This window comes from Eumetopias jubatus, unplaced genomic scaffold (genome assembly GCF_037043125.1).
Source record: "Eumetopias jubatus isolate StellerSeaLion01/CBP00866 unplaced genomic scaffold, mEumJub1_p1.0 scaffold_7, whole genome shotgun sequence".
In the NCBI taxonomy this organism is placed as follows: Eukaryota; Metazoa; Chordata; class Mammalia; order Carnivora; family Otariidae; genus Eumetopias; species Eumetopias jubatus.
Window position 1 is genome coordinate 64,673,600 of NW_028274813.1, and position 21,487 is coordinate 64,695,086.

A 21,487-nucleotide genomic window follows, 5' to 3' on the forward strand; every position below is an offset into this window, starting at 1 on the left:
ATAATCCAAATTTTCTAGTGTTCTGAGATCCAGTTTAACCACCTTCTCATCAAATTTCAACATCCCTAATCCACAGTTAGCTCCCTTTGAATTACCATATTACAAATAGTCTCCTCCTCATCATCATCCAGTAGTAGACTGAGTTAATTTATAAGATGTCCATTCTTTCATCCTCCTTTATTATAGCAACTTTTGTTTTTATTTGTTCTATTTCTCTTCTCCCCTTCAAGAAGTCTGTTGTGGATGCACATACTTTTATATCAAATACCTTTTTTGTTGATTAAATGCTTTTAGTGACTTCCAGTGTCATCAAATCTGATTCTTCTCGATTACTGCTATCTCTTAATAGTTTATTTTTGTAGCATTTAAAGTAAAATAAGCTTTCTGGTAAGAGGGGTAAAACTTCTCGTTTTCCTAAAGGGAGAACTTTTTATGTACTTAAAACATACATAGAAGTAGAATATACTATAAGGACCCTATTATACCTATCATCTGACTGCATTGGTTATCAGTCTTGTTTCATTCATTCATTTGTTCATTCATTTATTCGTTCATTGGTGGCTTAAACAACAGAAATTTATTTTCTCATGGTTCTGGAGGCTAGTAGTCCAAGATCAAAGTGTCAGCCAGTTTGGTTTCTTCTGAGCCCTCTTTGCTTGGCTTGCAGGTGGACACCTCATTGTGTCTTCACATGGTCTTTCCTCTGTGCTTATGAATCTCTAGTGTTACTCTGTCCAAATTTTCTCTTCTTAGGACACCAGTCACATTGGGTTAGGGCCCACCCTAAAAGCCTCATTTTAACTCCTTTAAAGGCCCTGTCTCCAAAGACAGCCCCATCCTGAGGTACTGGGAGAGGCTTGTTCATTTAAACTGGAGTTGACAAATGTATTTTATTAAGAGCTACATAGTAAATTGTGTACACTTTACACCTTCGGTAGTGCAGTCTCTGTCAGCTGCACAATTCTGCCACTGTAGCAGTAGAGCAGCCATAAATACATAAATAAATGAGCATGACTGTGTTTCAGTAAAGCTTTATTTGTAAAAACATGTGGCAGGTCAGATTTCACTCAAAGGCATTTCATTTGTTTTATAAAGAAATATATATTTTTTTTAAGATTTTATTTATTTGAGAGAGAGAATGAGATAGAACACGAGAGGGGGGAAGGTCAGAGGGAGAAGCAGACTCCCCGCTGAGCAGGGAGCCCGATGCGGGACTCGATCCCAGGACTCCAGGATCATGACCTGAGCCGAAGGCAGTCACTTAACCAACTGAGCCACCCAGGCATATAATATATACTTATTTTATACATATACTTATTTTTATATGTTTATGAAAGTACACTTGTCTTAAGTGTGCATCTCTGTGAATAAAGTATACAAACTAAATACACCATGTAACCAGCACCTAGATCAAGAAATAGAACATTATCAATACCCCAAACACTCTCCTCATGTTCTCTTCTAGTTACTACCTGTCCCACCAAGGATAACCACTATCCTAATTTGCAACATCATATATTAGTTTTGCCTGCTTTTATACTTTATATCAATGGAATCATATGGTATGTACTATTTTATGTCTGGCTTTCTTCAACATTATGTTCAAGAGATTTGTCCATATTACTGCATGTACTGGTAGATTTTGTTGAATATTTATTTATTTTGAATCTTTTAAAAACTGGAATTTTTGTTCACATAGATTAAATAGTAAACAATTTTCAGCAAACTAGATTCAGTTCAGGCTGTTAGCTAAAGAACCAAACATAGACTTGGAATTCTTAGTGCTGAGATTTCAGTTTATCATTCTAAATTAGATGATTAGATCTTTTCTTAAACTTCTTATGTTCTCTATTTCTCTTTCCAGGTTAGTAATAGCACACAAATTACTTTACTTTGCTGTTACTTTATCACTTGTTTCAACAAAGAACAATTCATTGTGTTTTATGTTTCTTAATGCTGCTGTAGCATTTTAAATTGTTTTTCTCTGTCTTTACAGACCTGGGCACTACATTCGCTATCATTGATAATTGATTCTGCTGGCCCACTCTATCATATGCATGTGGAACCCACCCTTTCTCTTATTATAATGTTATTGTTAAATGTGCCTCCTACTCATGCTGAAGTTCACCAAAGTCTTGGTCGCTGTTTGAATGCCCTTATTACTACATTGGGTCCAGAACTACAGGGTATGCATAACTCATTTTGTGATGTTTTACATTAAGAATGTACATAGAAAATGAATTCATTTCTTATTACTGACTCAAATACTTGTCAGTGAAATGAAGTTTAGTATAATGTTCTATGCAAATCCATGGGCAGAATGTTGAGAGACATCTTGGGAAGAAGACGTTGACTTCTGAATGTTGACATAATAGAACATAACATAGAAACGAGGAAACTTAATGTAAGTTCCACCACTACTTAATTCAGTGACCTTTGGAAAATCTTTGGTCTTTGGTTTCCTTCTCTATCAAATGGGGGAAAAGTTGAAAAGCCTTTGTGATTGACACATAGTAGGTGATCATATATTTTGTGAAATGCCATTCAGTGTGATTTCTCTTACCTTGAAAAGACAAGGAGTACTATATTTAGAAAGATTAGATATATTTTTTTAAATGCTTCCCTTAACAATTAAGGTGATAGACACCAAGTGGAATAGTTTAAAGAACTCATCTCTTCTAAGAAGTAAGTGATTCAGTCCCAAAGCTCAGATAATCTGATCTGTTCAAATGTAAAATCTATGATTTTAATATTTGAAAGCAACTCAACTAATATAAGCAGGGCTAAGTTCATTAGCCATTTCTAATTCTCCTTTTCGTGAAAATTTGATATAACCTAGTCTTAGGTTCTTGTTTGCCTAATGATTTATGTTGACATAAATTTTTCAGAGTAAGAATAACTAACATAACCTAAAAATCTGTCACCTGGATTATCCCTGCTTTTGTAGAAGAAATTTATTTCACAGATCCTTGAGATTAAAATTGGTATTAAAAAAAAATTTAAACCTAGTAATATATGCTTAAAGATGAATGATTTCATAGACCAATTATTCAAAGCTCTCTGCTTTCCTTTTAGGTAATAGTACTTCCATTTCCACCTTAAGGACTTCCTGTCTTTTGGGTTGTGCAGTGATGCAAGATAATCCAGACTGCCTTGTTCAAGCTCAGGCCATTTCTTGCCTTCAGCAGCTTCATATGTTTGCTCCAAGACATGTCAACCTATCTAACTTGGTCAGCTGCCTCTGTGTGAGTATAAAATTATTAGTGAGTCCTTAGTTTTTTTTTCATTGGAAACTTAGGTTTATTTATTCTCTAGTCTGTGTACAATAGCTATTTTCTCTCAGTTCTAGTCTTTTTTTTAGGGGGTAGGGCCAACTCTTATGTAATCACATCTTAAACCTCTCATATATTCATTTTTCTTCTCTTAGTGTTGAACTTAACATTTGGAATATTTATTCATTAGTCAATAAACATATAGAGGGTGCTTAAATGTCCCTGATACTGTATAAATGCCATAGGGCCTGGAAAAGTTTATGTGATGTCTTTGTTTTTTCCTTCCTTTTTTCTGCATAATTACATATAAAGTTCTCTCCACCCCAGATGGGCAAATAACATTTTTCCTTAATATTCTAGTGGCATATCCATCAATATCTGGGTTTTAATAATACGTTTAATAAATATGGCAAGATGAATGCTGAAAGTTCTGGTGAAGTGGTTCATAATCGTCAGTGGTTTTAAGATTACCTTGAGTATCATCAGTTTCTGTCTGGACTTGCCTCAAAAATTGAGTTACATTTGGAATTAAAACAACACCATTGCTTTTAAACATTTCTGCCCCTAGAATGTCCACAACACACTCCCATTAGTAACATGACAGTTGAGAATCATTACTTTAGACAGACCTTTCATTTACAAGCTTGAGGCAGAATATGCAGCATTTCAGACCTTGAAAGAACCTCAAATGTTATTAAAACCAACCTTCCCAATAAAAAAGATAAATCAAGGACCAAAAAGTCAAATAATTTGCCCAAGGTTACGTACCTAGGTATAGTGGTAGCTCTAAGTCTAGAATTCAGTTTCTCAACTTGTAGTTCAGTCCCCATTTCTTTATTTCTTACTGACTTTATACTTATGGTTAGCACTTTTTTTTAAAGATCTTATTCATTTATTTATTTAAATTTTGTTTATTAGAGAGAATGAGAGAGAGAGCATGAAAAGGGGGCGGGTCAGAGGGAGAAGCAGACTCCCTGCTGAGTAGGAAGCCCGATGCAGGACTCGATCCGCAGACTCCAGGATCATGACCTGAGCCAAAGGCAGTCACTTAACCAACTGAGCCACCCAGGCGCCCACTTAATGGCTAGCTCTTAATCTCAGTTCTACCATCTCCTAGTTCTGTGGCCTTAGGGGAGTCCCACAACCTCTTCCAGCTTTAGCTACCTTGTCTGTAGAACACAAGGATTACACAAGATGCCGCCTGTAAAGGCACATGTCCCAACCACTTAATACATAGTTTTTATTTTCTTAACATATAACTTATACATTATATTAATCTTCATAGTGATTTTCACAAAGTTACATAAGACTCTTAAAAAGAGGATGTGACTGACTTTTCTCATAGAAACTTGGTTCCTGTCTGGGTCAAACATGTTTTGGAGAAAATAGCACTAACTGGAAGGATTTTACCTTTACCACTCAATGACTTTTCCCTAGGAATATTATTCTTTCTGTTCCAAGAGCCATCACCAAAACCAGTTACTGAAAAATAGCCACTCCTTTGCAAGTTGATCAAACTTTCACTCCATTATACTGCCTTTTTTTTTCTTGAATTATAGTAGAAATTTTCCACTGGTAGCCTTTTGAAATTTGTCTAACTGATGCATTAATTCATTTACTTAGTTTATTGGGAAATAAAGAACAAAACTTACTACTAATTCTTGATGAATTAGATCTGATCAAATTCATTACTCTTTTTTTTTTTCCCCCGGACTGAGAAAGATTACATATAAAGAAGAATAGAGACCACTATCAGATTTTTGTTTTAGGAACATTCAGAGCAATTGAGAAAATCAAAATTAACAATTAACAAATCTTATTTATGTTACTCTTATTTAAGCTGTAAAATGATTTTCTTACAGAAATCATTTAAAAATTGCTATCACTATAGTTTGTTAATTTTATGTCTTAATTTTTTTAGTAAGCTTATATTCTGAATTTATTAGATTGAATTTATTATATATATATATATTTTTTTTTAAGATTTTATTTATTTATTTGACAGAGACACAGTGAGAGAGGGAACACAAGCAGGGGGAGTGGGAGAGGGAGAAGCAGGCTCCCCACTGAGCAGGGAGCCCTGTGTGGGACTCAATCCCAGGACCCTGAGATCACGACCCAAGCCGAAGGCAGATGCGTAACGACTGAGCCACCCAGGCACCCTGGATTTATTATATTTTAAAGTATTCCCTGTAGTAAGAAAATTGCTTTTGCTTTCCTGTTTAACAACTTTATGGTCAGATTTTCTTTTGTACAGAGAATTTAATTATTTAGCATGAAATGTTTTCATATTAATTGAAACTTCCTGAATATTCAGAATACATTTCATCATTAGGAAAGAATCTTACTGGAAAGAGTTTTCTTCTAACTGCATGCTGTTTAACTTCCATTCTGAACTTGGTCTTAGCTACACTAGCAATTCTGAGTACTCTCAGTTTTAAAAGTTGGCTTCCAAGAATAAAAAATCTATCATTAACTTGTGATGAGGTAAACCATTAACTTTATCCCTTGCTGGACACTTGCTCATGTGAATGCAATCCAGATCACTCCTTTAATACTCATGTCTACTTGATCTGGCTTTGTTATTGAGGCTTAATGTGAGATTCCAAAGGAAAACCTAATTAAACAAATGTACATTTTTTAAGTTATTGTATATTTTATATCTTTACATCTTGAGTTGACTATTTCCAAGATCTTAGCTCAACTCATATTTTAAAGTTGGAAAATGAAGTAATTGTGGCAATATTTTTAAAGCTGAGGCTAAGCCAATTTGAATGATAGCTCTATCAATATTTATATTTTAATGCTTAGCTGACTGTTGTCAAAGTCATCCTAGTATTTATCTTTTGGTTTTGTCATGACCGGTCTGTCATTTGTTTTTGTGCAGGAGATCTTGTTGGATAATTCTGTGTTGGTAGGTCCCTGACCCTCAATTCCTAACTTATTTTTGAGGTTTGCAGTGCTGTTTCTTTGTGTCTTTATTTTTTTTTTTTTTTTGGTTGTACATGTTGTTTTCCCCTGCATCTCTTTATTTAAGCTAACCATTAATGCAAAGTCCAGTATGTATAGCATGTTACATGGTGTTTATTTAATACCACTGTAAATAAATCCTCCCTAACCTTCTCCAGCTGGTGCACTCACTCCTTGCACTTAATTTTGCATCATTTTGATTTATATATTCATTTCAGAAAGGAATTGTAATTACAGTTTGACTTAGTTTCTATATTTTGCCTGCCTGGTTTGTTTGCCTTAACTCACTCTATTCCTCTTCCCCATATAAATGCTGGAGAATGACATGGAGATATTAAGTGTTCCATTTTGCTTGTGTGACCACCTTCAACCTTTTTTCTACCAAACAAGTAAAGAGTACTTTTAAGCATGCTTTCTCTAAAAGAGTGTTTGACCAGCCTGAATAAATGCTGCACCTGCCTTGTATTATATGCTTGTAAAATTCCAGTGAAAATAACTAGTAGATTCATTAACTTTTCTTTAAAATTGCCTCGTAGAATGCCTTTTTTGTCATTGTTGTAAAATACAGCCATAATTTTGGGCATGAGTAAACTTAATCTTTTTACATTTTAACTCCTCTCCCATCCTATGTACTAGTTTCTAACAATGGTTCTGTGACTGGGATGACATTAACTTGAGACTTTGTGAATGGCATTCCTCTTTCCACTTTTGAGTTCATGATATGACTTGAGGGTGTAATAGAATATATTTATAAGCAGTTCCCATTCATATGTTTCACTGATGATACATTCACAAATCTTTTCTGTCTTTTGGCCTCTGATAAAATTTAGAGTTTCACTCTCTTTGCATGTGTTTCTTATATATCAAAAACCAGCTGTCACCATCTACTCTTTTTCTCAGAATTTTTCCTCTGCTCTTTTCAACAAACTCACCTACTTCAGTCCTGTTTTTCTCACATACACGAGATCTAAAGAAAGATCACTGTAAGAATTATGCTGTTCTCACATTTTGCTTGGAAAATCAGTAGCGTAAGACACATAAACATTGTCATAAACCACACTAAACTGGTCTTTACTTTCATAGTTAGAAAAAAATAAATTTCAAGAACTCTATACTTTATTCTACTTACGAATCACTGAGTAAGAATTTGTATCCAGAACCTTTGACTTGTTTTAATTGTTCATTTAAGGTATATCACAATCATATCATTTACTTCAGTAGATAAAACCTGTTGAGATTTACCTTGTTCAAATACTAAGTAAAAAGAATATGTATTGAGTCATTATGAGCAAAAATATTCTATATCTCTAAAATATGTACACGTCTATGTACATATATGCATATCCATATACAAATAGATATACATGTATGTAAAATTTGTCTCTAATGTGTATCTCTAGAGAGTGTTTTTGGTGAATATGTTTTCTGAGTAAAACTCTTCTCTGCTTTTATTTGAAAATGCATTTACTTACTCTGTATGGCATCTGAATAAAATACTATTGATAGAGACTGTTAATAATAGTTAATAATAACATTTATTGAACACGTATTATTTGCCAGGTACTGTGCTAAGCCCTTCTGCATGTTTCTTTGTGGTAATTTTGCAACAGCCCTGTGACATGGGGTAGTGTTATTTCCATTTTACAAGTAAGAAAACTAAGGCACGGAGAGGTTAAATAATTTGCCCAAGGTCACTCAGCTCGTAAGTGTCGGATCTAGGACCCAAACTGAGGCAGTTTGACTCCAGAGCCTCACTTTTAACCAGTATGCTATACTGCTTATATGAATTTAGTAAAAATTTCTACTTAGAGGATCATAAAACATTATAATGTTGCATGAGCACAAACATATGAGCTACAAATAAATTCTCAGTTGTATTTCTTTTATCTCAAAACTATATTTACTCATAAATTTTATGTCTTCTAAAACTCGAGAGGGTTCTGCTTGGATTTGTTTATGAATATTTGCATAGTCAAGTACATGTGCTACTCCTCAAGCTATGTCTAAGTTATAATAAAAATATGTACTGGAATAGTTTGAAGAAGTTTCTGTGTATTTAATAAACTGCATCCAGCACAGTGATGGGCTGGACAGAATCAGGAAGGATCCAGTGAATATCTGTTAGACTTAATGTAAATGCCACCAAGAATTTCAGCTCTTTCATTTCCCAAATGGTATTTTTCAGGTGAATCTTTGTAGTCCCTATTTGTTATTGAGAAGAGCAGTACTGGCTTGTTTACGTCAGCTTGTACAGAGGGAAGCAGCTGAAGTTTCAGAACATGCTGTTATGCTTGCTAAGGATAGCAGAAAAGAGTTGACTCCAGGTAATTCTTTTTTATCACCATTATCTCCAGCTTAAATGATTATTTTAATCTTACGTCTTCCATATAAACATAAGGGTTTTTTTGTTTGTTTTTTCTTTTTATTAACATATAATGTATTTGTTTCAGTGGTACAGGTCTGTGATTCATCAGTCTTACACAATTCACAGCGCTCACCATAGCACATAGCCTCCCCAGTGTTTTTAAAATGAAATTTAAAAGTTAATATATAATGTCTTAAACCTGCTACAAGAGACAGTTGCTAACAATTACTATCATTCCAACCAGTAATGTTACTGGTTTAGAGCAATGGTTTTCAAACTTAGGTCCCCGAACTAGCAATACCCACCTCACTGAGAACTTGTAAAAAATGCAAATGATTGGGCCCCATCACAAATCTGCTTAACCAGAGATCTGTGAGTGGAGCCCAGCAATCTGTTACCTATGTTTTATAATCCCTGTTAATGAATTTGAGAGCCTCTTAAATTTTAGAGCAAGTTTTTTCACAGCAATCAATTGAAGTTGGATTTAGTCTTTAAGTAATTTACCATATGTGCCTTTCTTCCTCCGAAATCTCATTTAATAAAAAACTTACCATAGATGAGTTTTCTTCAGGTTAGAGGGTTTTTACGCCTCTTCTTTATTTTAGGGCTGAATTAAAGGATTTCTTATTTTAAAATTATGTGTGTAACCCAAATATGCACACAAATTCAAACAACCTACAAAAATAGGAATGGCAATATCTTACTCTTTTATGTATATAGTTTCCAAAGTGCTGTCACACTTTTAGAAGGTCTCAGGCTTCACAAAGCTTTCCAGTATCTAAAGCACACAACAATGTGTTTTACTGTCATGCTGTGCTTCTTAAATTAGTTTGTTATTATATTAAAACTTTAACTCTGGCTTGAGTTAATCAACATTGCTAAACTAGTATAGTAGTCATCAAAAAGCTTGCACAACTCATTTGAGAACAATTGATGACTTACCTTAACTAGAGAAATTTTAATCTTTTAATCGTGGGATATTCCGCCCGAGTGACCTTCACTTTATATTCACCACTGAAATTATCCACATCTTTTGCTTTGGCTTTGATTGTGTAAACATGCTGGTATATGTTCCTAGAATTCTTGAATTAGCTATGTGAGTAAAATACAGTAAAGAACTTGTTATATAATTCCCTTTTTTAAATTTTATAATTTTTCAAACTAAAGGAAAAGTTAGAAGTAATGTGCAGTGAACACATATATTCACCTACTTAGTATCTTTATGGCACTCATTTTATATATCTTCCTCTCTTTCCAAATATACAAGACCTTTGCCAAACCATCTGAAAGCAGGCTGCAGACATCATGACAACTCATCCCTAATACATAATATTCTCCTGCATGACCACGCGTCATTTCCACACTTAATAAAATCAACACTGATTTAGTAGCAATCATAAAATGTGCAGTTCTTACACAAATTTCCCCAGTTATCCAAAAAATATCCTTTATGACTCCTTCTACCCTCCCTTACCACCACCCAAATATAGGATCCAGCCATGACTCACACATTACAATGGTTCTGTCTCTTTCGACTCCTAATCGGAAACATTCCTGCTGCCTCCTTCTGATCTTTTTTTTTAATTGAAGTATAGTTGACACCCAGTGTTAATTAGTTTCAGGTGTACAGCATCATGATTCAACACATTTTTATGTTATGCTATGCTCACCACAAGTGTAGCTCTCATCTGTCACCATACCATGCTATTATAATACCAATGACATATTCCCTGTGCTGTACCTTTTATCCCAGTGATGCCTCCTTCTGGTCTTTAAAAGATAATTTCTCTTTCAAAATAGTGTAATAATAGCATAATCTTTAGAATCTAAATGCTTTCAGAAATGCTAAGTAAGTTAAATTTTCAAGAGAAAATTTATTTGTTCTTTTGGCATTTCCGGAATTAGAGGAAGTAGATGCTAGACCAAGGCTTATGTTTCTCCTTTGAGGTGCTTTATTACTTTGCAATGAGAATATTTGCATGTAATATTTTAATAACTTTTGAATATGTGTGCTTCTCATATGGCAGTTTTGTTTTCTGTATTACTTAGATCATTGATTTTCTTCTTGTCAGATGCTAACATCAGAGAAGTGGGCCTTGAAGGGGCATTATTGACCTTACTAGATAAAGAAACAGATCAGAAGTTATGCCATGATATCAAAGAGACTTTAAATCATATGCTTACATCTATGGCAGTGGATAAGCTCTCCTTCTGGTTAAAGCTTTGTAAAGATGTACTTGCTGCATCAGCTGGTAAGTATCAGTGGTTACCATTTGAAATAAAATTGAAAGTGAAAACGTTATATATAAAATTGCTGGTGACAATTCATTTTGTCTGAGTATTTGGATTGTAATTGCTTATTGCTTTTTTCAAATGAAGATTTTAGTGTTTCCATCTAACACTTAAGCCTGTGGGGTTTTTTTATTCTTCTGATTATCTTTTATGACTTCCCTGTATAAAACAAACTAAAAAGTAGTCATTTATACTATAAAAGTGATGTCATGACTTTGAGTAGCTCCATCATTTGTTTTCATACTTATAATTTTTTTTAAGATTTTATTTATTTGACAGAGAGAGAGAGCATAAGCAGGGGGAGCCGCAGAGGGAGAGGGAGCCCAATGTGGGCTTGATCCCAGCACCCTGAGATCATGACCTGAGCCAAAGGCAGATGCTTACCGACTGAGCTACCCAGATGCCCCCAAACATACAATATTTGAAGGACTGCATCAAATCAGCTTAATAGAAAAATCATCAAAAGTTGCGACATTTTTTTTTCTAAAGATTTTATTTATTTATTTGAGAGAGAGAATGAGATAGCATGAGAGGGGAGAGGGTCAGAGGGAGAAGCAGACTCCCCGCTGAGCAGGGAGCCTGATGCAGGACTCGATCCCAGGACTCCAGGATCATGACCTGAGCCGAAGGCAGTCGCTTAACCAACTGAGCCACCCAGGTGCCCTAAAGTTGCAACATTTTGAGCAGGCGAGTTTCAATGCACTCAATAATGTTGATTTCAAACAGGGTTAGAAAACAATGTTATTTCCCTGTTGTCTTTGTCAGTATAAGTGTTAGTGAGTCTCAAATTTATCTTTGGAGTAAGAGAGAAAATAAATGAGATGAAGAAAGGAGACAAATCAGTTCTGTTCCAGGTACTATACATACTTATCTGATTTAGTCATTTAACCATCCAATGAGTAGGCAGTATTATTCCATTTTACACAAGAGAAAACAAGACTTGGAAAGGTTAAGTAATTTGCCCAAAAACACACACAAATGGATTCAAACCTTTCCCTCCATGACTTTAAAATTCAGCTTCGGGCGCCTGGGTGGCTCAGTCGGTTAAGCAGCTGCCTTCTGCTCAGGTCATGATCTCAGGGTCCTGGGATCGAGCCCCACATAAGGCTCCTTGCTCCATGGGGAGCCTGCTTCTCCCTCTCCCACTCCCCTGCTTGTGTTCCCTCTCCTGCTGTGTCTCTCTCTGTCAAATAAATAAATAAAATCTTTTAAAAAAAATAAAATAAAATTCAGCTTCCAGGATACCTGGGTGTTCAGTCAGTTAAGTGTGCCACTCTTGATTTCTGCTCAAGTCATGATCTTAAGGTTGTGAGATCGAGCCCCATATATGGCTCCGTGCTCAGCACAGTTTGTCCCTCTCCCTCTGCTCCTCCCCGCTCATTCTCTCTCCTTCTCAAATAAATAACATCTTTAAAATAAAATAATAAAATCCAGCTTTGTATTTCAGTAGCTCTTAAACTCAGTTACTCAAGCCTTATAATTTAATGTGTTTAAATATGTGAAAGGAAGAAAGATATTTAAAAAAAATTTTTTTTACATTCTCCACTGTCTACCTTGGTCCTGTTCCCTTCCAATGATTTATATCTGCTCTTTCAACTACTGTGCTCTACATGTTTTCCTTTGTTAAAAGGCTCTCTTCTATCCCCACTACTTGAGAACTTACAAGGACTTCTCCTTTGAAAGAAGATCTATATGTGTCTTGATAGGTTGATTATACTTTTCTGATATCTCACCTATTTTTTTCACCTATTTTTTTTTAATCTTATATTCACACTCCTTGAGCTTACTTGCTCAATTTTACTTCACCATTTGTTCTTTATCCTTTGTAGTTTGGTTGAATCCCTTCTTAGGAAAACATGCATTTCAGTCTTTGGCTTATTATTTTAGTCTTAAGACAAGACTTTGCATAATTCTGTGACATCTTTGCTTTCATAACACATTCAAAATATGTTGACATGCAAGATAATTTAAGGAAAAAAAATGTTGCTTTTTTTTATAGCATTAATTCCATTTTAAGTCAAGTTAAACAGAGTTAATAAGTTAACAGTTAATATAAAGAGGAAATGGGGCACCTGGACAGCTCAATGTGTTGAGCACCCAACTCTTGATTGCAGTTCAGGTCATGATCTCTGGGTCCTGAGATCCAGCCTTGAATTGAGCTCTGTGCTGCTGACCGAGCATGGAGCCTGCTTGGGATTCTCTTTCTCCCTCCCCCATGCTCGCGCGCACACTCTCGCTCTCTGTCTAAAAAAATAATAATGATGATTCACTCCTCACTGGCTCTGGCCATTATGACAATATGAGACTATCAATGACAGCAGTGGATCTGTCCTAAGAAAAATATTTTCAGACATTTTCGGTGGGTTCGGGAACCTTAAATCTGTTCAAGACCCTAGTGTTATAACAGCCTCCCTAGTGCAATCCACCATGCTCCATAGCAGAGCATGTTGAGCTTCCTTAAGCATAACTGTCTACGTAGTGGGGACTGATAATTATCCTAGTATTTAGTATCCTGTCTGTTATGTCATGTTTGGTTTTTCACTTCGAATATAATCGAACAACTCTGTCATTTTGACCTGGAACATTTTTAGAGCATTTCTTTAGATACCAGTGTTGTCTGTGATTATTAGATGTGATCATTTTACATTTTACGTGATTACATTACATTGTTAAAGATGTATGATTGGTCAACAACAGTTCTAGTATGAATTTGAAGTCATTTGTGTTCCTTTATAAATGTATCTTACATTTGATTGTAATTACATGTATTCTCCCTTGATAAAAGACTTTACAGCTGTAACTTGTGTGGATACAGTGCAAGAAGAGGAAGGAGATAAAGGGGATGATGCCTCAGTTCTGACCACCAGAAATGATGATAAATCATATCCATATACTAATCCCCATTGGGCTACTAGAGTCTTTGCTGCCGAGTGTGTCTGTAGGATAATTAACCAGTGTGAGAATGCACACAGCGCACATTTTGACATTGCTTTAGCACAAGAAATGAAAAAAAGGGATTCAAGAAGTAAGTGGCATAAAGATGAAAAGACCAAAGGATATACATAGAAATGTTGTCTGCTTATGTTTTTAATATTAATTTAAGAAGTAAAACTAGAAAGTAGTTTGTATTCTTCCAAATCAGTTATGAATTCGACTATAATATTTGTGTAAGCTATAAAGCTATAAAACATTAGTTTTAATGTTTATACACATTTTCAATGATTTAGCTTCTTAAATTGTCATTCACTTTTGTTTAATGGACTTGTGCATGACTTAAGTTTATAGAAAATAAGCATGTTCTTGGAAAGTAGTACATGCATTAGCTTACCCCCAAAATTTATTTTCTGAATTACAACTTACAGTATTTTTGCTTATCGATTATTTTGGTTTCATAGATATTACCCCGAAAACATTAGAGCCTATCACAATGTAACGTAAACCTGCTTGCAAGGCCACTTTGACTTTTTATTCAGTTTTATTGTTTGTACCTAAAGGGGTATGTGTACATACTACAGCTTGAATTCACTTAAGCACATTGTGTTCAAAGACACAGTGCACATATCTAAATGCCATAGATATATTTTTTACCAGACGAAAGAATTATATAACAAAATATTGCTATTGCCAGTGTGCGAGTATGAATTAGGTATCTCTTTTTTAGTGATTTTTCAAGCAAATGTTTATCGAGTCTCTTTATTTGTAATGAGCACTATTCTAGATACTGATAGGTATAAAATTAGTATATCATAGATGCTTACTGATTCCTTTCTTCCCAATTAAAATTGTAATTGGCACTTACTAAGTGAGTTGGTTTCTTCATTGTGACCTATAACATTCTTATTAAAATTAGTCCCAGGTATATTTTGAGTAAAGGTTAGTTGTACCCCTGAACGTTTTATTGTTGAAATATTGTTAAGTGATTGTCCTGTGTCTCTCCCCAGTAGAATCATTATGCCAAAGAATGTATTGTAGGCATGAAAAGAATTCTCATTTATAATTTTATAGCTACAAATATTTTTTATATTCCTATCATTTGTGTATGTGTTAAGACATACAGAAATAACATAATCTAGTCCATATAAAGAACCACATAAAACTATGTTTTTCAAAAGGAACATTTAAGTCTTTCAGCTTCAACTTGACATAATTACTGTTATGCTATTTAATTACTGCCTAATTCATCAATACCCAAAGTTTCCTAAATACCTTCTAATGTGCTTTTATCAGAAAGTCTGAAAAAAGGTTGTTTTTGAAGGTACTGTTAGCACTCTTAAAGGATGCTGATTTTGTCTTTGATTTTTGAATAGCTGCGTAATTGTTTGCCTTGGGACTTTTTTGTATGTGATTATTTGCAGTAGTGCAGCAAATCCAGCTTTAAAGTCTGTATTTAACAAACAGTACAGTGAAACAGTAAATCAAATCAGAGGTATTTAAAAGAAAATCTAGAAAAGTCTGAAATTATAAGGAGGAGAAATGATCATTTAACGTAAATCTTAGTTCCAACGTATGCTTTTTCTTGATAAGATTTTTTTAATCTTGTAGATGACTTTTTGGTGCTACATCTTGCCGACTTAATTCGCATGGCCTTTATGGCTGCCACGGATCATAGTGACCAGCTCCGTCTTTCTGGCCTTGAAACACTGTTAGTTGTTATTCGACGATTTGCAGCTATTCCAGAACCGGAGTTTCCAGGTCATGTGATTCTGGAACAGTATCAAGCCAATGTAAGCACTTTTTGTTCAAGAGTTTTTGAAACTAATGGGCATGTCACTTTTCAATATGTAAATGAGTATATGTCTCGGTTAATATATCACCAGGATAATCATTATATAGAAGCATATGTTTGAAGAAGAAATCTTCAAGTAAAAGCGAAGTGGTACATAAAACAGGTCTTTTGTAAGGTTACAGTTTAATAATTAAAAAACCTTCTTGGTAATTTGGGGGGAATAAAGGACATTGCTAATTAAAATCTTTACAAAATATCTGAATATTCTTAAGATAACACTAAATCATTACTAAATATTCCATTTAGGCTGCATGCATATTTTGTCTTAAAATCATCACTCCTGGAATAAATGTAACCTCCTTTTTTTCCTCTCAGCTTAGAAAAGAATTCAGGCTCCTATTACTGGTTCTGTAATCTTTATAACTGATGTTTCACTGGTGCATTGAACAATGTAGGAAGAACAAGGAAGATAACAATGTTCGCATATTCCATCACACACATCCCATCATTCATCCTTCCCTACCTCTCCTTGTGATTCAGAGGCAGCTTCTGTGGGGTAGCAGTTAGGGAGACAGGAGCAATTCACCAGTCCGCTCTCTCCATCAAATCCCATTTCCCAGCAGGAAATGCCTGTGTGTGCTCTGAGAGGAAGCAAAAGGGAGGGATAGGAGTTAAATAGAACTACCATATTAGCATGAAATGTTACAATTCAACTTAAGGGGAGCTCTCTTATATTTTTAGCCCTCATAAAATTGCAAATGAGGGGTGCCTGGCTGGCTCAGTGGGTAGAGCATGGGACTCTGATCTCAGGATCGTGAGTTCAAATCCCACATTGGGCATAGAACTTGCTTTAAAAAAATTGCAAATGATAGAAGTAAAATTACAGCTCCCTTAAGCTGAAAAGGAAAGTTTTTTTCACGAATCCCAGTTGGTTCTGCTTTCTTCTACACTGGCTTTATTTTCGAGTTTGCTCTCCCCAGGTGTTATCAAGATGCCTTTCTTAGCACCCGGTCTTAAAAAGAGACGGTGCTTCTGTCCCGGTTTTCCCAGCAGACATCTTCAGAAGACCTTTTATAACCCCCTGCTTGGGTCCCTGGAGTCAAGCAGGGCTCTCAGCTCTGTAGCAACAACATGGGCAAAGAGTGGGTAAGAGAGAAGGTTCCCCAAAGGAAAATTGAGGTGCCCTTATCTAAAAGAAGATATACTGGACAGGCAGAAACAATAGGTGTCTGGAATACCTATTATAAACAGATAATTTTAAAATAATATTAAAATGAGAGTTTGTGCTATCTTACTTATTGATGCTTGATATTTCATGTCATTTGTTGCCAGGTAGGAGCGGCACTTAGGCCAGCCTTCTCTTCGGAGACGCCACCTGATGTCACTGCCAAAGCATGTCAGGTAAATGGTTAAAAAGACAAAGTTTGGATGCCTGGGTGGCTCAGTCGGTTAAGCATCTGCCTTTGGCTCAGGTCATGATCCCAGGGCCCTGCAATCGAGTCCAGCGTTGGGCTCCCTGCTCCACAGGAAGTCTGCTTCTCCCTCTGCCCCTCCTCCCACTTGTTCTCTCAATCTCTCTCTTTCTCAAATAAATAAAATCTTTATAAATAAATAAACAGACAAAGTTTAAGAAGTACAACCCTCTCTTAGGAGGCAGTTATCCAGTTAGTATTTGATACCAGGGGTTCTACATTATAGTTGTCTAACCATTAATCTCAGCTGTTCCTTTTCCTTTACTTTCTTTTTTTTTTTAAGATTTTATTTATTTATTTGACAGAGACACAACAAGAGAGAGGGAACACAAGCAGGGGGAGTGGAAGAGGGAGAAGCAGGCTTCCCGCTGAGCAGAGAGCCCTATGTGGGGCTCGATCCCAGCACCCTGGGATCATGACTTGAGCCGAAGGCGGATGCTTAATGACTGAGCCACCCAGACGCCCCCTTTCCCTTTACTTTTTAAATTTAGAGAATTTCCCCTTCTTTTCATGTAACTACATGGTAATCCACTGTTGGATATGTTATAATTTATTTAACCAGTGATGGATGTATGGGTTTTTCATCTTCTGCTATTACATACATTGCTGCAGTAAATGACTTTCCGCACAGGTCACTTTACTGGGTACAAGTGTATCTGTGAGGTAAATTCTACAAGATTGAATTGCTGGTTTAAAGACTATATTTTTGGGGTTTACCAATTTAAACTCCTCCCAGCATTGTATGCAAATACCTGTTGTCCCACAGTCTTAACAATACTGTAAGTTGTCAAACTTTTAGGTTTTTGTCTGTATTTTAGACATAGTTTAGATTTATATTAGAATAGTTTTAGATTTATATTTCAAGTGATCCTGAGCATTTTTTCATGTATCTAAGCCATTATAATATATAATTTTTTGTTTTGTTTTTAAAGATTTTATTTATTTGAGAGAAAAAGAGAGGGCACAAGTGAGCATGAGCAGGGGTGTGGGGGAGCGGAGGCAGAGGGAGAAGCATACTCCACACTTAGTGGTGAGCCCTACGTGGCTCTCAATCCCAGGCCCCTGAGATCATGACCTGAGCCAAAGTCAGAAGCTTAACCCACTGAGCCACACAGATGCCCCTAAGAGCTATTATAATATATAATTTTAAAGTAACTTTTCTAGGAATGATTGTCAGACACTCAAATGACCTGCAATAATTAAAAGCAGAACTGGCTTGAATTGAATTATTTATAAACATAATGGAATAAACTAAATTTAGTCCATTCTTTCAACTTTCTTTTATTCACTTGTATTTAGGATGTGTTTGGTGCCTTGAATATTCAAAGAACTGTATTAAATGTTGTACCAAGGGCACCTGGGTGGCACAGTTGGTTAAGCATCCAACTCAGTTTTGGCTCCAGCGGTGATCTCAAGTTGTGAGATTGAGCCACACTTCAGCTTCCACACGCAGGACAGAATCTGCTTAAGACTCTCTCTCTCCTTCTCCCCCCTCCCCCTCCCCTTCCATACTCTCTCTTGCTTTCTCTCACTCTCTCTCTCAAATAAATGTGCTGAGTCTCTGACTTACTACCACTTCATTATTTGTGTTCTTGTTTTAAGCCATTAAAATCTTTTGTGAAATGAGACAGGAACTGAATAAATAGATGGAAGAGGAAAAATTAATTTTCTCTAGGAAAAGAGAAATACTATGACATCCAAGAAAACCAGACAGCCTCTGATAATTGAGCAAACTGTTTGCATTGGAGAATTATTAATAATGTTTTGTTTTAAAATACTTTCCGTATCTTTTTTCAAAATAAAATTTCATTAGGGTTTTAAATATTAAGTTCTTTATCTTTCAACAGTTATACTAATTAACCACACCATCTCTGCGTTTAAAGTAGATAAAATAATCAAGACTGAAGATTTAATTCAAATGTTAATCCAAACATTTATGAAAGTGGTACCTTTCATAGCTTCATTTCTCCATATTAATAACGTCTGAAACTCTTTGCTTTATCTACTTATTAACACTGGTTTCCTTGCTTCAACCTTAGACTTTGTTCCCTTTTGAAATGCTGGCTTTTGACTGGCATAATCAGCAGCATCCATTGGGTTTCCTGATAGCAAGATGATTTCAGTGTGTTAGATTCCTGAGATATGGGCAGCTCTGCTGAACTCACAAAGGAGGTATCTATAATTTTTAAATGTAACTTTTGATTTTCTTAAAAACCAGGTTTGCAGTGCCTGGATAGCAAGTGGAGTTGTAAGTGACCTTAATGATCTCCGAAGAGTTCATCAGTTGCTTGTTTCATCATTAACAAAAATACAGGCTGGAAAAGAGGCTCTGAGTCACTTATATAATGAAAGTGCCTCTACCATGGAAATATTAGCTGTGCTGAAAGCCTGGGCAGAGGTTAGTGCTTCTCCATTTATAACTGGAATTTTAGAAGTTGTTAATAAACACCATAGGCTATAAACTGAAATTAACTATTTAAAATACAACTAAGTCCCTTTTTAAGGTTAACAAAAGACTTTCAACATGAGATTTCTTTATATGCTCATTGATTTCTTTTTTTTTAACCAAGCATTCTATAATATTTACTGTCTATAATCTGCTATTTTAAGAAGGGGCAGCCATGAGCCAGGGAGACAGAACAACCAGAAATCAACTGTTATTGAAATCTAAATTTTGGAAATATGGGTCTGTTTATATGTTCTATCAATTCTGTACACATACTTGAGTGTTATTTTAGCGTTAAAAGAATGGCTTTTGAATATTAAATAATCATTTTCTTTTCCAAAATTAATGAAATATTACAGGGAAATTATTAACTTTATCTACTTTTCTAATCAGGAAGAAAGATATATAATTTTTAAATTTACTTTGAGAATGTGTGAGCATATATGAAAGTAGATAGAATAATATAATGCACTCATATATACCCACTCTTGAGGCTTCAACAATTCCCATACTTAGCCACCCTAAGTTCAATATATCATTTTGATGAAGGTATATAGTCTCAGATTGCAACTGAGAGCATTAACCAATATGTAAGAAAGCATTTCCTCCGTTAAACAAATTAAAACCTGAAGATTGGAGTCTATTTTTGTCATTACTTAGGTTTGACAAACCTTGGTTAGGAAGTAGTTCTGCCTAGATTTAGTAAGCTGGAACTAATGATCTTTAATAGTCAACTTTGTATGCTTTTAAACATTTGCTTTTAGTAGAGCAAACAAATTTTCTAATCTCTGTAACCTATTTTATAAATAATTCTCTACTTATATAGTGTACTTAAAATAATTTGAATCTCTAGGCTCTTACTTAAGCCCATTACCTCCCATTTTCCCTTCAGTAAAAATAATGACTGACCAACAGGTTGTGTATAATTGAGGTCCATAATCTGCTATCTAAAAATTTTTGGAGCCAGATTTATTTTGAAATCAGAATTTGGGGAAATTTTTATTTTTTTAAAGATTTTATTTTATTTATTTGAGAGAGAGAGTGAAAGAGAGGGCACAAGAGGGGGTAGGGTCAGAGGGAGAAGCAGACTCCCCGCAGAGCAGGGAGCCCGATGCGGGACTCAGTCCTGGGACTCCGGGATCATGACCTGAGCTGAAAGCAGTCGCTTAACCAACTGAGCCACCCAGGCGCCCCTAGAATTTGGGGAAATTTTTAAAGTAATACAGTGCATATTCCATGTATCCCTCCAGGAAATTGTGGCAATACCGTAGAATCTATAATTAAGCACATTAATATATCTGTAATAAAATGTTTGAATATTCACACTATGTCGAATAGAGACTATAAATGGCCTCCTAAATTCAGTCAAGTTTGCCACCAGATTATAATTAGTTTTCAGTGCTTTTTGGGTTTTAGAGTTGTAGGTAGAGGCGTAATACATGCTATTTCCTGTGTTGAATACTTCCACATACGATAGTCATATAAACAGTCCATGTTCAATCTATTTATGTAAACTTTTTGTAGTGATTTGGTAGTAACTTGGAAAGAAAATATTTTCCATATTTCAACTTATTGCAGTTCAGAAATGGGTGCCTGAAGCTATATGTTGTGGTGAATTATAGGGCTATAACCAGGCTTAATGAGAAGAATGTTGTGATCATTTAGTTATAGCTGTCAGGATATAAAAGTGCAGAATGGGGGGCGCCTGAGTGGCTCAGTCGTTAGCATCTGCCTTTGGCTCAGGTCATGATCCCAGGGTCCTGGGATCGAGCCCCACATCGGGCTCCCTGCTCCGCGGGAAGCCTGCTTCTCCCTCTCCCACTCCCCCTGCTTGTGTTCTCTCTCTCGCTGTGTCTCTCTCTGTCAAATAAATAAAATCTTTAAAAAAAAAAATGCAGAGCGGTAACATATTTGTCAAGTATTTGCTATCCATAATGCATCTCA

At 35.4% G+C, this 21,487-nt stretch overlaps 1 protein-coding gene across 4 annotated transcripts in view; it reads left to right on the forward strand.

Annotated features, from left to right (window-relative positions):
- Positions 1 to 21,487, forward strand: part of HEATR5A (HEAT repeat containing 5A) — a 109,452-nt gene that overhangs the window by 62,922 nt on the left and 25,043 nt on the right. For 3 of the 4 annotated variants that reach the window (XM_028114879.2, XM_028114880.2, XM_088024648.1), the window contains exons 20-27: positions 1,997 to 2,186; positions 3,076 to 3,245; positions 8,428 to 8,566; positions 10,680 to 10,859; positions 13,685 to 13,924; positions 15,442 to 15,623; positions 16,958 to 17,026; positions 19,316 to 19,495. In XM_028114879.2, the coding sequence (XP_027970680.1) occupies positions 1,997 to 2,186; positions 3,076 to 3,245; positions 8,428 to 8,566; positions 10,680 to 10,859; positions 13,685 to 13,924; positions 15,442 to 15,623; positions 16,958 to 17,026; positions 19,316 to 19,495 (1,350 nt within the window). The remainder of the gene's footprint in view (positions 1 to 1,996; positions 2,187 to 3,075; positions 3,246 to 8,427; positions 8,567 to 10,679; positions 10,860 to 13,684; positions 13,925 to 15,441; positions 15,624 to 16,957; positions 17,027 to 19,315; positions 19,496 to 21,487) is intronic. The other variant, XM_028114881.2, reaches the window with a different exon arrangement.